The following is a 13,671-nucleotide window of genomic DNA, read 5'->3' as shown; positions in this document are numbered from 1 at the left end:
TGTTATTTGAAACTTGTCTATAAAAGTTATTTAAGCCTTTTTTTTAGCTAAACAAATTAAGTTTATTTATTTTTTGTGTAAAATATTTTTTATGATGTTGAATAAAATATGTTTGTTTTTACGATATTCAAATTTGTAAATGGACGAAACAAAAAATCGTTATTATTTTTGATTGGATTTTTTTATGGGTTTTGGACTAATTTTATTTATTTGTTTAAGTTGTTGACAACATAATCATTTATTTTATATCTATACCCATTTAAAACCCGTTGTATTTCTGGTTACAATCTTTCTGCATTTTCATTTGTATTATTATTATTATTAAGGACAGAGGCGGACTTTCTATTACTCCGTCCCTTCGTCAAAGTTTATTGCCCATCCATGAATCTAGAATTCAATTTTGGTGGAGACCACAGACTGTAAACAGGGTCTTAGTCTTTGTACATCTACCTGCGATCACTTTATCGTATGGGGAACCTTTTTCCTAAAAATTTGTTCGGACTTCTTTCACCTTCATTTTTCTGGTTCCAGGAAAAGATCTTTTACGTAATGTTTGTAAAAGAACAATATATTGCCGTCCCTACGCCATGGCGTTCTTGGCATAGCTTATCTATAGTCCACCCCTGATTAAGGAATAAAATTACGTAACCCCAATTATCACATAAATAATATCCAATACTCTTGAAAAGACATAATTATCGTAACAATATGAAAATTCCTAACATCGTAGAATTTGCGGTGTTTAAATTGGTAAATCTACTATATTTGTCACTTTTTGAATTATCCGCGTTTTAACCTCTAGCTCATTTACTGATTCAAACTGTGAAAAAGAAATCCCTTCAGGCTATAGAATCATTCTATATCATTATATTAGATGGTATCCATATTTACAAAGAATTTTCCCTTGCTTTCTATGAAATTTCTAAGCGTGTTTTTGTTGTAAAATATTATTAACAACTGTGCATCTTATTTGTTTTTGTTGCAGGCGGATGTTTCCGACATTACGTGTATCATTCACTGGTATCCGACCAGAACAACGATATGCCGTGTTATTAGATATTGTACCTGTCGATAGTAAACGATATCGTTATGCATATCATCGATCATCGTGGTTGGTGGCAGGTAAAGCAGATCCTCCAGCACCATGTCGTTTATATGCGCATCCAGATTCACCATTCAGTGGGGAACAACTACGGAAACAAGTTGTATCATTTGAGAAAGTGAAATTAACAAATAATGAAATGGATAAAAATGGACAGGTAAGTGATTCGAAAGGTTACAAATATTTCTTTTAAAATTAATTATACTATTTGTTCTTGAAAATCTATTTGTGAAAAAAATCTTTATTTTCTATGAACTCAATAGTATCATCTTCGAAAACTGTCATTATCAATAAATTCAATCACAACACTCTAGTTTCGGTGATAAATGCAAAAGTAATTCGATATGCAGAGGCCAGGTGACTTCTGGTACTGCAGGCTTGACTCGTTACTGGGAGGTATTACAATCGCAAAGTGGGTCTGAGAGTCTGGTGCAATCCTTGAGATCCACATGAATTACTTCCGACCATAATAAATAGTTATAAAAAATTGTTATGAAATTTTTTCGGTTCATATTGCCTTTAATATGCTTCGATCGACACTTCAATCTCAAAGTCGATATAATTGTTTTTTCGAGTGATATCGATCAGGAAAGAATTACCACAAAGATACGTACACTCACACTCACATAAACACACACACACACGTTCTTCTTCTCCAAATTGGTGTTAATGCCTTGTTCTGAATATGAAACGTAAAGATATGTTGAAAATTTCGATTTCGAAAATCGGACCCATTACTATTATTACTACTTCCTACACTGGGAAGTTAACAAAAAACAAAACATGATACGAAGATAGAATGCCTTAAAATTTTATAGAATAATTAATTAAAGATTTTCATATGATATTCGAAAGCGTGAAAATAACGATTTGGTGATAACTTAACAATAATTGCTACAACTTGTAAATTTGAAGCTGTTGATTCACTATTAATGCCAACTGTAATCAAAGTTTGAGTATTAGAATTTAGGATAATTATAGCCAAGTAAAATTGATTTTCTACAACATTGCTAATCATAAATAATATTAAACCTTGACTGTCTCATGATACAATTTATCTCTGCCTTGATTTAAATAATAATGTGATATGCTACTGTACACAAATATACAAGATTTATTAATTTCAACTTTCACTAGGTTAACGATATGCAGAAATTTAATTAAATTCAGAATAAATGTGGCGCCTCTTCAAAAGTAATTAATTAACTGTTAACAAACGACTTTTAGAAAAGGAAATACCATGACGTTCATCGAAGAAAAGTATTGTACCTGCGAGTAAAACAATATTCCAATGACTATGATGATGTCGACCCTGTTGTAATTTAATACATTTTGTTTAAAAAAAATTATATAAATAAACAACTTTATGACTAATTGATGTAACTTGACTAAATGACATGTACAAAAACAAAAAATTCGTTAGGTAGGTGCTGCGTAAGTCAAGCGAATTATTTGTAATATTTATAACTATAAATTATTTTAAAACTTTGAAACTTCAGTTATTAACCTGCCCTCCCTATATAAAATTTAGTTCAAAGGTTATAACGCTTTGGAATATTGATGACACAAAATTTTGTTATTGGTTTTCATCAAATCACGTAATTAGTACATTTTCATTTGTCCATCTGTCTGTTTGAAATTTGAATACCGTGTTCAGAACGTAAAGTTTGTCTATGAGCTTGTAAACGAGAAACATAGATTGATTCGGTTTTCGAATTTTTTACGAATGGTGAATTATAATTTCATATCAAATACATACACACTATTAAGGGAATAAATTTTCAGAAGCAATTTTTTATGATAGAATTCTTTTTAAAACATGTATTAAAAAATATTTTAAATTTAAAGTAGAAAAGCGTAGATTATTTTTAGGGTTCCGTACCCGAAAAGTAACAGACGAAATTCTAAGCCTCTGCTGTATCTTTGTTTGTCTGTCACTTAAAATTTAATTTATGAGCACTCCGACTAAGTATAAGCCGAAAATCAAGCATTTTTGAAGCTGCAATGATCATACACTCTGAAGCAAAATAATTAAAGGATACAATTAAAATTCTTTTCTGATAGTGATAATAAAAAAATACCTTAAATTGTGTGAAGGATATAAATTTTGGCCACTAAACTTATAAAATTCGATACAAAGCCAATGGCTCATTATCTTTGAACAAGAAATTCGCTAAAAATATAAAAACGGATTCTTTCATTCGTGTCGTTTGTTGTTGATGAGATGATACACGAGAGATATGATGATGATGATGAAGAAGGAGCGTTGATAGATTTAAATTTCGGTTGAATGATTTTTTATTATTATTTATATTTGATAAATTTTTAGTACTTGTTTCTCATTTTTGAAGAATGTGGTTCTTCAAAAAAATTTTATTGTTATTCTTTTATTATTATTAAATTTCGAAGTTCTTGTTGAAATAAAATCAATGTCAAAACTGTTTTAGAACAGTCGGGGGTCGAACTTGAAATATTTGAAATATTCAAATAAGCATTTAAATATTTTTACTTTTAAATCTTAAATAAAATTTTATGTATGGAATATGACACTTTGGATTGTATGAACATAAAATGATTTTTAGATTGTATGTGTGTTTGTTTCGCTTGGAAAGAATATAAGTAGAGAAAAATTAATGTATAATGAATATTTTCGATAGTTTAGCTAATAACTGGATGTAAAATTCAATAATTACAGTCCAAAAAAAGTCTTTTCTAAAATATTTAAAATAGGGGATAATCCTGATGACGAATTGGCCATATTACCCATAAAAATGTAAAACTAGACTTGAAAATGAAATTAAAATTGATTAAAATGCGAAGAAGCTATAAGCAATCAAAGATTGCATTCAAAGGTTGCAATCTCCTCTTACCAAAACAAAGTTTTATATGTTATCTCTATGGCCATACGTATGACGTCACTAGTGGGTATCTTCCTCTTTGTTTAATTAGGAATTTTAAACGTTCATATCTCGCATACTAGTAAATAATTTTATCTGAAGTGATAAACAAAATTTAGTCCGATTCCCTATTGTTTCTTGTACAATGCATATTTTGAAATATATCAGAAACAAATTTTAATCTGAAGTTTCCAACACTTGACTGATCGGCGAAACAAAATTTGATAAAGATTGTCATAAAATCACCTTATTTTGAGTTTGTCCTTTTGCCTGTGTGTCTATACTCATCAATACGATAACTCACAAATGCATAATGACCTGAAATTTAACCCACATGTTTACAAAATGCCTTTGGAGTTGTAATCGAGAAATTTCCCACTCAAAACGACCGTGAATTGTGTTATGTTATTGTGAAATCTTGAACTCAGATAATTTGCGCATTTTATTGACAAATAAAACAATTTATTTACTTCTAACTTTTGCAGCAGATGATTAATCCTTTCGGAAATATTTTCATCAAAGAAATAATAATAATTCATTGATAAATATCTTCACAAGAAAGAATTTCAAATATTTTGAAATTGATGATTGATTAAAAAGTTTTTTGCATGTGAAAAAAATCGAATATTTGTGATTGACGTCTCATATGCGGGCGATTTAAATAAATAATCATATTTTATATTATATATGTACCTGTATCTTGTCAACACGCTAAATACCTTGTCATTTTGATGCTAAATAAAGAATAATTTTTAGGGTTCCGTTTTCTCAAAATGCTGAAACAAAACCACATTCCTCCAGTAAACAAATTACCACATTCATATACTAAAAAATTTTTTAATTTTATACTTCTGACCCGTGCAATTCAGGATTATGGATTTCTTACCCCCACTCTTGCGTGTAACGACGAAACAATCGAAAAATACATTTTTTTCGTATTGAAAGTAAGATTTTTCCTCAAATCATGATAAAATTTTCAACTTTCAAGGAAAATATTTTAAAATAGTAACTATTATTGCATAATAATCAATAATAAATGTTTTTTATTCTCTTTACCGTCACAGTAATGAGTTGTAGAATAGACTGCTTTACTCAGTTCGTTTAGTAATTTGCTGCTAAAATTTTCAAGAAAATAACTATAGAAATTTGAGGGGTATACAGGGGTTACAAAAACAATAATTCAGAATGAAAATTTGTTAAAAAATTTTTGCGTTTTGTAAGGTAACACGATTTTTTTAATCAGTGACACCCACAATAATTTCAACAATAAATATATTGTTTCTATAATTAGGTAACAAATTTTCTATGAGGTAAGTAACAGAAAAAAATTAATTTGTATAGAAAGAAACAGAAAAATTTAATGATTACCTAATATTTATCATAAACTTAATGATTTAAGTCACGAAAAAAATTTATTACACAAAAAAAAATCATAAACATAAAATTTATAAACTCTACGATAAGAAAGTACTAAAAAATCAAAAAGATTAAAATCCTAAAAAAAAGAAACATAAAAATTTGCTAAAATTACTGCAAACAGCTTTCAAATTATCAACAATTTTTAACTTTACGATAAAGTTATTGTGGTTGTCCCAAAAATCTAAATTTAAATATTATTTCTACGTTTTCGTAAATCTAAACGATTTAAAAAAATGTTTGTATGTACTTACGTGTCCGTTTTTGATTGAATTTTTATGCTCACGGTAAAAAATTTGCGAATATTTGAAATTTGTTGATACATCATTTCCATCCGAATTAAGTTTTAACTTGTGTTGTAATAATTACTTCTTTTTCCTGAATATTCGATATTTAAAGATTCAATGGTCACTATCTTATTGTTCCTGTTAGATCAGCCATGGGCAAACGTGGCTTAGAGAAGACAGTCATCCTTATGTATCTAAAATACGTGTAAGACAATTACAATCTAAGCAGTGACAACCAAAAATACGAGTAGAACAGAGAGACAACATTTTTTTTCTACCTATCTCATTTCTATAAGAGAAATTGAGATAGGTAGACGGGTCGTACACCCGTCTCGCTTCCTCCTCCATGAGCAATGCGGTCTTGGATGAAGGGACAGCAATAAAGTTTATGGCACCCAATAAAGTTATAGCAATGGTGGCTTTGATTTAAAATAACTCGCCCATGGCTGATTTAGATATATTCGTTAAAAATAAAGCTGTAAAAACAATAATAAAGTTAATGGTTTCCTTTCTAAGTATCATGCTCACAACAAATCGTTCCATCAACGTTTTAGGTCAAAGAAATTTGTATGTACTAAAAAATTTATAGTACCTATAGTTTTTTAATTTAGTGTGTGCTTGAATATTTTTTTAAAAATTATGTCTAAATTTACATGAACGCAATTTATCTCCATTTTAATAATACATTTTATCTAAAAATAAAATCAGTAGTAAATACAAAATATTAAATAACACACGTAAACTATTTGAAAATTTTAAATACCTTCATTTTTTTGTCGTATAGATTCCTATCGTATCGGTACCTAATATTAAGTAAAAAAAAAAATCCGTAGTTAGTACCTACGGTATATTATTTTAACTGAATCAGGAAATACTTCATTTGTCATTTGTGTATACAAATGATTTTAAATTTGAAACCATTTATTGTCAACAACTTAAAAAATGTCCACCAATATCGGTGGTTTTAACAGATTATGTCATGAACCAGAAAATTTATATACAAACCGTATTTTTCATTATTTATTACCAGGTGTTTATTAATAATTCTTATGTTTATATTTTATATCAACTGTTGATTACATCGAAATGAATTTTTATGTTTTTTAATCGAAAAAAAAGTATAATCGACAAAATTATCACATTTCAAATAAATTCAAATAATAGAAAAAAAAATTGGATGACAAATTTTGCTATTTGGCAAATGTATCATAGCTAACCAGAAAAATAGATATTTTTTAGGCAGGCAGGCAACATAACAAAGCAAGGAAAACCATTAAATTGACATAAATTACTATAATCTCTTGGGAATGAACGAAAGTTCGAAAAATAATAAAATTATATGTTAATTATTTATTGTATTATAGTATGTACTACCAAAAACCAAATATAAATTCAATTAATAAAAAAAACGTATTGAACATATCAATCGTATCACATTTTCATAATCTCTTTCTAAATCTTTTAAGGCTACTTCGTTTATGCCCTTAAGATGGGCTTAAAAGAAATCACTCATATGAGTATTTTGTATAGTATATTTGGTTCGCCGAGTATCGACACACGGAAAAATATTACCATTCATGAACGAACAATCCTCGGAAAAGGGAGGGGGGAGGTGAGGGCAACAAAATTTTTGTAAAAAGAAATTTAAAGCATAATTGGCATATTTACTACAGAGGTTTACACTCTACAGAGATTTCTTTGCTTCCATAATAAAATTTATTACTACGTTATTATCAATAACAAAAACGTGATATACTTACAGTTGACCGGTGAAATATCTTCGAAATGTATAATGGCTTATTAATTATAAATTTTGATAAATTAATTTATCATTAAAATGCATATAAAAAATTTGGTTCTTCAGATGTAATCATTAAATTTATAAAAAACTGAAGAGTCTAATTAAAATTTAGTTGTCATTTAATTCGTAATATTGTCATTCTATATACCACTAAATAATAATTACTTAAATCTTGATATTTAAAACCAGTTTTCTTTCATTAAGATACTTTATATAAATAACAAAAAATATTTTTTATTATATTAAATTTATATATTAATAATTAATAGATAAAAATTTTCATCACAATATAAACATTAAAATTAATTAACCAATCATAATTATAATAATTATTATTTATTTATTTGATTTTTTTTTTTTTAAATGGTAGAAAGAATTTTTATTATATGATTTGAATATAAAATATTATTTAGATTGGTTCGAGTAATGTATATGAGGGGCTCATGTTGCTTTGTTTGTGGCAATTCCTTCTACAACTATATGTTTATTTCTTTGAGCGAGTGTTTTTAGAATTTTTGAGTTCGATGTAGCTGGTGTAGAGAATGGTATGTCCATGAAGGAGGTGCACTCAGCTTCTGAAAATAAATGAGGAGCTGATAAATGAAATTATGTGTGCTCTTCGTGGACAGCCAATATAACCTCACGTAACCTAAATATGCTTTTAAGGAGGCATATAGAGGCCTCATTTCCGATACAATTAACCAAATCAATTTATAAATTTACCCAATGATAGAGACTTTATCGTTGAATTTAATTATCATGTGATCTATCTCACTTTTTTAAATTTTTATTAAATCCTTCCCAGTAACCTATGCATGTAATTACATACCATGGTAATTACTGGGTAGGTTTAGTAAAAATTTAAAAGTAGGACAGAGAAGTTGCTAATTAAATGATAAAGACAGCAAGACAGCAATTGTTGTCTTGTTGTTGTTATCCTTATCGTTGAATTTAACTAAAAAATTTTTTATTTCTCTTTTTTTAATTTTTATTAAACCCCACTCAGTCACGATAAAGACATTCTTCTATTTCAGTCTGTGGATAAATTTATTCATTGATTTGGTAAACTTTCTCGGAAATAAAGCCTCAATTCGAAATTTTGTTAAGAGCTTTTTCGTATGTTTCTATAAGCTTATTTAGGAAGTCAAGAGTTTTGCAATCAATTATAGAACACCTTGTATATTTAAACAACTACTTGAACATACTTCAGTATTAATATGAGAAGAATTTATGGAGAAGCTTGGACCTCAATGGGGGGTTTTTAAACAGCAGGTCTTATGTATTTTTTTATGTATTAAATACTCTTTGGTCATATATGAATGGAATGACTTGACTTTAGTGTCACTGATTTTTAAGAGTATTTAGTTTGTTGGATATCCCATGGCGTTGAATGATCAACTCTTGTCAAATAACCTTTAAAAATTCTTCATAAAAATATATCCACATACTATATACAGTGTGTTTTTGAAATTAACAAATATGATGCATATTACCTATTCACTCTTTCATACTTATATTATTATACACATCACTCACTCGTATTCATTCAATAGTTTTTATAAACACATTGTACATTCATAATTTGATATTTTTCTTTTGAAAGAAATACAAATTTTTGTTTCTCTTTTTTTTTTCTTCCATTTTTTAATGGAATTTTTTTATATATAAATAAAAAAGCTAATTTTAATATTTGAGATGACAGTTTTTATTAAAAATTTGGTTAAAATGGCACTAAAATAAATATTATAAAATATGTGTTTATATTAAAAAAATATATTTAATATTTTTTGTACACGTGAATAATAATGTTGTGTAATTATACATTATTTTCTCTTTGCTAGTTAGATGTAGTATAAGCTTTATAAGCAAAATATATAATAATTAACAGAGTAAGTTATTTAAAGACATTGTATATACTGAGATGGATATAAGTAGTTTATGTTGGGTAGTCATAACCGTTTATTTTAAATTAAAGACATAGTTCAGATTTGACAATTTTGGTGCATTGGGGATGACGACTATTTTTTTTTTAATCACTTCGGGAGAATAATTCTCACTGCGCAGATAGAAAAATGAAGCTGGTTTTTGAAAATCTTTGAAGTATACAATGTATGCACTCCTACTTAATCAAAGAGGAAGATTTAGATTAGTGATGGCATTGTACGGTATCCCCATAGAGATTACATAAAAAACTATGTTTTACTTTAAAAAGACCGGCAACAATCTTCGAATGCTTACAACTTGTTTGTTTTTTAAATAATTTTAAGTTAAGTTACAAATTTTGTTATGGTATCAACTCTATTTTTACATTTTTATGTGTAATGTAGCAAATTCGATATCAGTCAACTAATATTGTTGGAAATATATTGAATAAATGTCTCAAGTAATAGGTTTTGACAAATTTACAATCTTTTCCATAAAATTTTTTTCCTTATGGCTTCATAGATACATCAATTGCGGATCTGATATACCTATGAGTCCTTTGATAAACTTCAAACATGGAACACAATATTCTCCAGATTAAACTTTTGCACGTGTACTCTTTCGTATTTTGGTTGTTGTTGAGTTTTGCATGGTCAGGCAGAGGTTTTTTCAACAAAAAACGAGAATGTACTACAAAAGTTATGTAAATCCGTTTAGAACAAAGACTTATGTTTGATCATGAAAGCACCCCTTATAAAAAAGAAATACTGTATTTTTATTCCCCCAAAAATTGAGCCGATAGTTGATTTGGCGTTCTATAATTTTTCAATCCAATCCGAGATATTATATGGAAACTTATGAAATAATGATAGATAATCAATTTGCAAAAGATTGATGAGTTGGTTTGACGAAAACTAAAATGTTTTCATCCTAGTGATATAATTTATTTGATGCTTAATACTGCGGTTTGTTCAATCTCTAATAAAATTGCACTGTCAACTGTTTGACGTAAAGAAAAAGGACTTAAATTTAAAGAAAACTGTAAGATATAAACAGAATGTTTTCATAAAATTACTAAAAAGCAGTGTGTAATAGTTCTTAACTTTAAAGAGTAGTATACCATTGATTTTTTAACATGTTTTACGTCTTGGTAAAACTATAAAAATAAGGGAACTAGTTAATTTTTTTATGTAGAAATGATCAAATATAAACTAAATGAGTTGTTTAATTCGGTTGTTTTTTTTCCATATAAATTTGTGTAAATTAAGATGTTTCATGTTAAAAGGAAATGATAATTTCATTTTGATTATAGGTAAGGTATACAATAAATATCAAATCGATTTAGATATTAAAGAAATAACAAAATGCTTTCCATATATATATTATAACAATCATATTGTTGTCAAAAACGTGTTAAGTGTTTCAATAAAATACATTGTGTAATTTTATTTAGTTTAGTATGTGAAATACACAATTTTGAATTGTAAAGTATATACTGCCTGTGACTGTTTAATATCACACATTATTACTAAATTTATTATATTATTTTATGTTTAAATAGATTTTTTTTTCTGTGAGTAATCAATAACGTTTGAAATAATAATGGTTTCAGTTTTCCAATATCCAATATGTTTTTTAAATTTGTATTTATGTTTTCTTTTAGTCTTCACAACGGTTTTCAATGTCAACGCACTTCTTTGAAAAAAGGTGCTAATTAATAGAAAATTAATCAAGTATGTAAATTTATTGGGAATCGTTAGATTTAGACAAAAATAGTCCAAAATTATATTGACTTTGGGATAACAATAGACCATCGCATTTTTTCACCTTGAAAACTCCCTTTCAATGATTGGTAATAAACAGCCTCATTCGAATATTATATTAAGGGAATTTATTCACCCATATAGCAGGAAAAATTTTTGCAATACGCTCAATATTTGTTTATTTCTTGTTCTTTAAGTTTAATAACTTTTCACTATCTTGAGGCACTGTATAGTTTCCAGTTATTGTATCACAAAAAACCTTTTAATCTAGGAAATGATTGTTGTCGTCAAATTGTTGAATAAGTTTATAATTTCAGATAACTTTCCATAATTAAAACGTCAGGTACTTTTTGAGATATTTTATAGTGACTATACTTTTCCCAATACTTATCTGTCAATAAAATTTTTTCAATAATTGAAATCTAACAACATCCCGCGCTGTTTTACAATAAAATGATTTTTTTTCTTAATCGCTCCTTTTTTTTTTTGGAACTAACTAAATTATTCCCAACTTTTGAGTTCTGTTAATTACTAAAGCGTGTTTTTATCATTTTCTCGTAAACGTGCCTGTTTATCCGTGCAGGCGCAAACTAAGACAAAATTTTGGTATCCATTTTCTCCAAAACTGTAAAAGATAGAGAGTTGAAAATTTCCAGGTAACTTCAACTAGTGGTCTTGTGAAACATTTTCAAAAAATTCTATATTCTCGAAAAATTCTAGATCTACTAAATAAAAATACTTTCGAAATTTGAAAAAAAGCCAAAAAAATAGCGGCTGAAATGCCGCCACTATTGTGTTGGTATTTTAAACTCTCTTAATTTATAAAAAAAATATTGCAAGCACTGATATTTAACACTTTCTATACAGAATATTTCAACAATTAACTCAGTCAATTGTTTGTTTTCACTTATTTAAACAATATACAAATATGGTGGGAGCGCAAATAAATATATATATTTTCATATATGGAATCCTGAAATCCTGATTAAGACCGGACAAACTTAATAAATTGTTTGTATTGTCGTCAGTCTTTTATAAATGTGCACAGTTTCAATATAATCTGAGATTTTGAAATGAGTGAAAATCACGTTGAAAGATTACTTAGATACATACCAAGCTAATAAACGGAGTCAAAAAATAAAAAGAAAAAATTGAGAGGGTGGAATTCGGGATTTTTCCCAAAATAACCAAATCAATGGTTATTTTAGTCTTTTTCATGAAATGGACATTATATAGAAATGGTGAAAAGAAATGATATTACATCAACAGAACAAAATGTGTTTTTCATGAAATGCACAACTTCACTAAGTGAACACGGCATGTACCTATAATATTAAATAAAATATGGATGTCTATAAATAATAATTTTAAAGTCTAGAAAAGTAACATTAATAAACTGTTGTACATATTATGTGATGGTGTTAGTATCTACCCATATAGTAGAAGTAATATACAGTTTTGATTAATTGTGGGCGTGCGTTTATCACTATTAATCGAACACACACAAACTAACAAATATTTCGTGTATTTTATAAATTTATAAAATATATATGAGTGAAATTTAAATTTCACACAGTATTACCTATATATGTGTGTATATTAAAAAGAGAGAACGAGAGAGAAAGAAACATATACTATTTTATAATAATTATTATTTACGATTTACATAATGTGCTAATTATTCAAAGTCAATTAAATACATGAACCTGAAATTTGTTTTTAACATTTTCAAATGTTAACGGTTTTACATACTAATATTTATTTATGCAAAAAAACATAGTTTTTCAATATCTCTTGCGCGAATATAAATACATCTCTTATACATTTCTTATACATTTTAAATAATCATACATGCAAAAAAATTAACTTGAATATTTCATCAAGTAATCAAGTAATATTTACTTACGAAACCGAAATTATTAAAATGATGACATAATTTCTCATAGATGCAAATATTTCTCTTGGTTTCATAAAACAACAACTATGTCGTATGTGGTTTTTATATCGTTTTTTTGAAGTAAAAACTTCTTTAGACACGTTGAGCACTTTTGTGTGATATTCGCAGTAAAAAAACGCTAAAAACGGTCAAATTTCTAAAAAGTTGAACAGTAAGTCGGATTTGAATGCGATTTTCAGAGAGAGTTTTGAGATAATCAAGTAAATATAATAAATTCACAATTCGGTTAATAGTGATGAAAATGATTCCAAACTTGAAAGGGTCGCTGAACACGAATATTGCTTCAAAGTTGATCTCGTTGGTCAACCTCGTACCCAGGGTAAACAGTATCCCGAGTTTTCGGTTAATTCGTTAAATAATCGGTCTAAACTCGTTGCTTGGAGGTTTTTGGGGTGCTGAACACGAATGTCACGATAGAATCGAACACTATGTACCAGATACCCGTGGTACGCACGGTCACCGAAATACCCTGGGGGAGGTAGCCTTGGTACCCTCAGAGATAATTTCTGTCGCGGTATTGGTCTT

At 27.8% G+C, this 13,671-nt stretch overlaps 1 protein-coding gene across 1 annotated transcript in view; it reads left to right on the top strand.

The window, feature by feature from the left end:
* The window catches only part of LOC123301576 (T-box protein H15-like), a 105,229-nt gene that overhangs the window by 68,263 nt on the left and 23,295 nt on the right, over positions 1 to 13,671 (top strand). Inside the window, exon 3 of the mRNA XM_044884394.1 lies at positions 986 to 1,259. Coding sequence (XP_044740329.1) covers positions 986 to 1,259 — 274 coding nt within the window. The remainder of the gene's footprint in view (positions 1 to 985; positions 1,260 to 13,671) is intronic.

The sequence above is a fragment of the Chrysoperla carnea genome, chromosome 1 (assembly GCF_905475395.1).
Source record: "Chrysoperla carnea chromosome 1, inChrCarn1.1, whole genome shotgun sequence".
Classification (NCBI taxonomy): domain Eukaryota; kingdom Metazoa; phylum Arthropoda; class Insecta; order Neuroptera; family Chrysopidae; genus Chrysoperla; species Chrysoperla carnea.
Note: the sequence above shows the minus strand (reverse complement) of the source record. Positions and strands in the feature narration are given on the sequence as shown.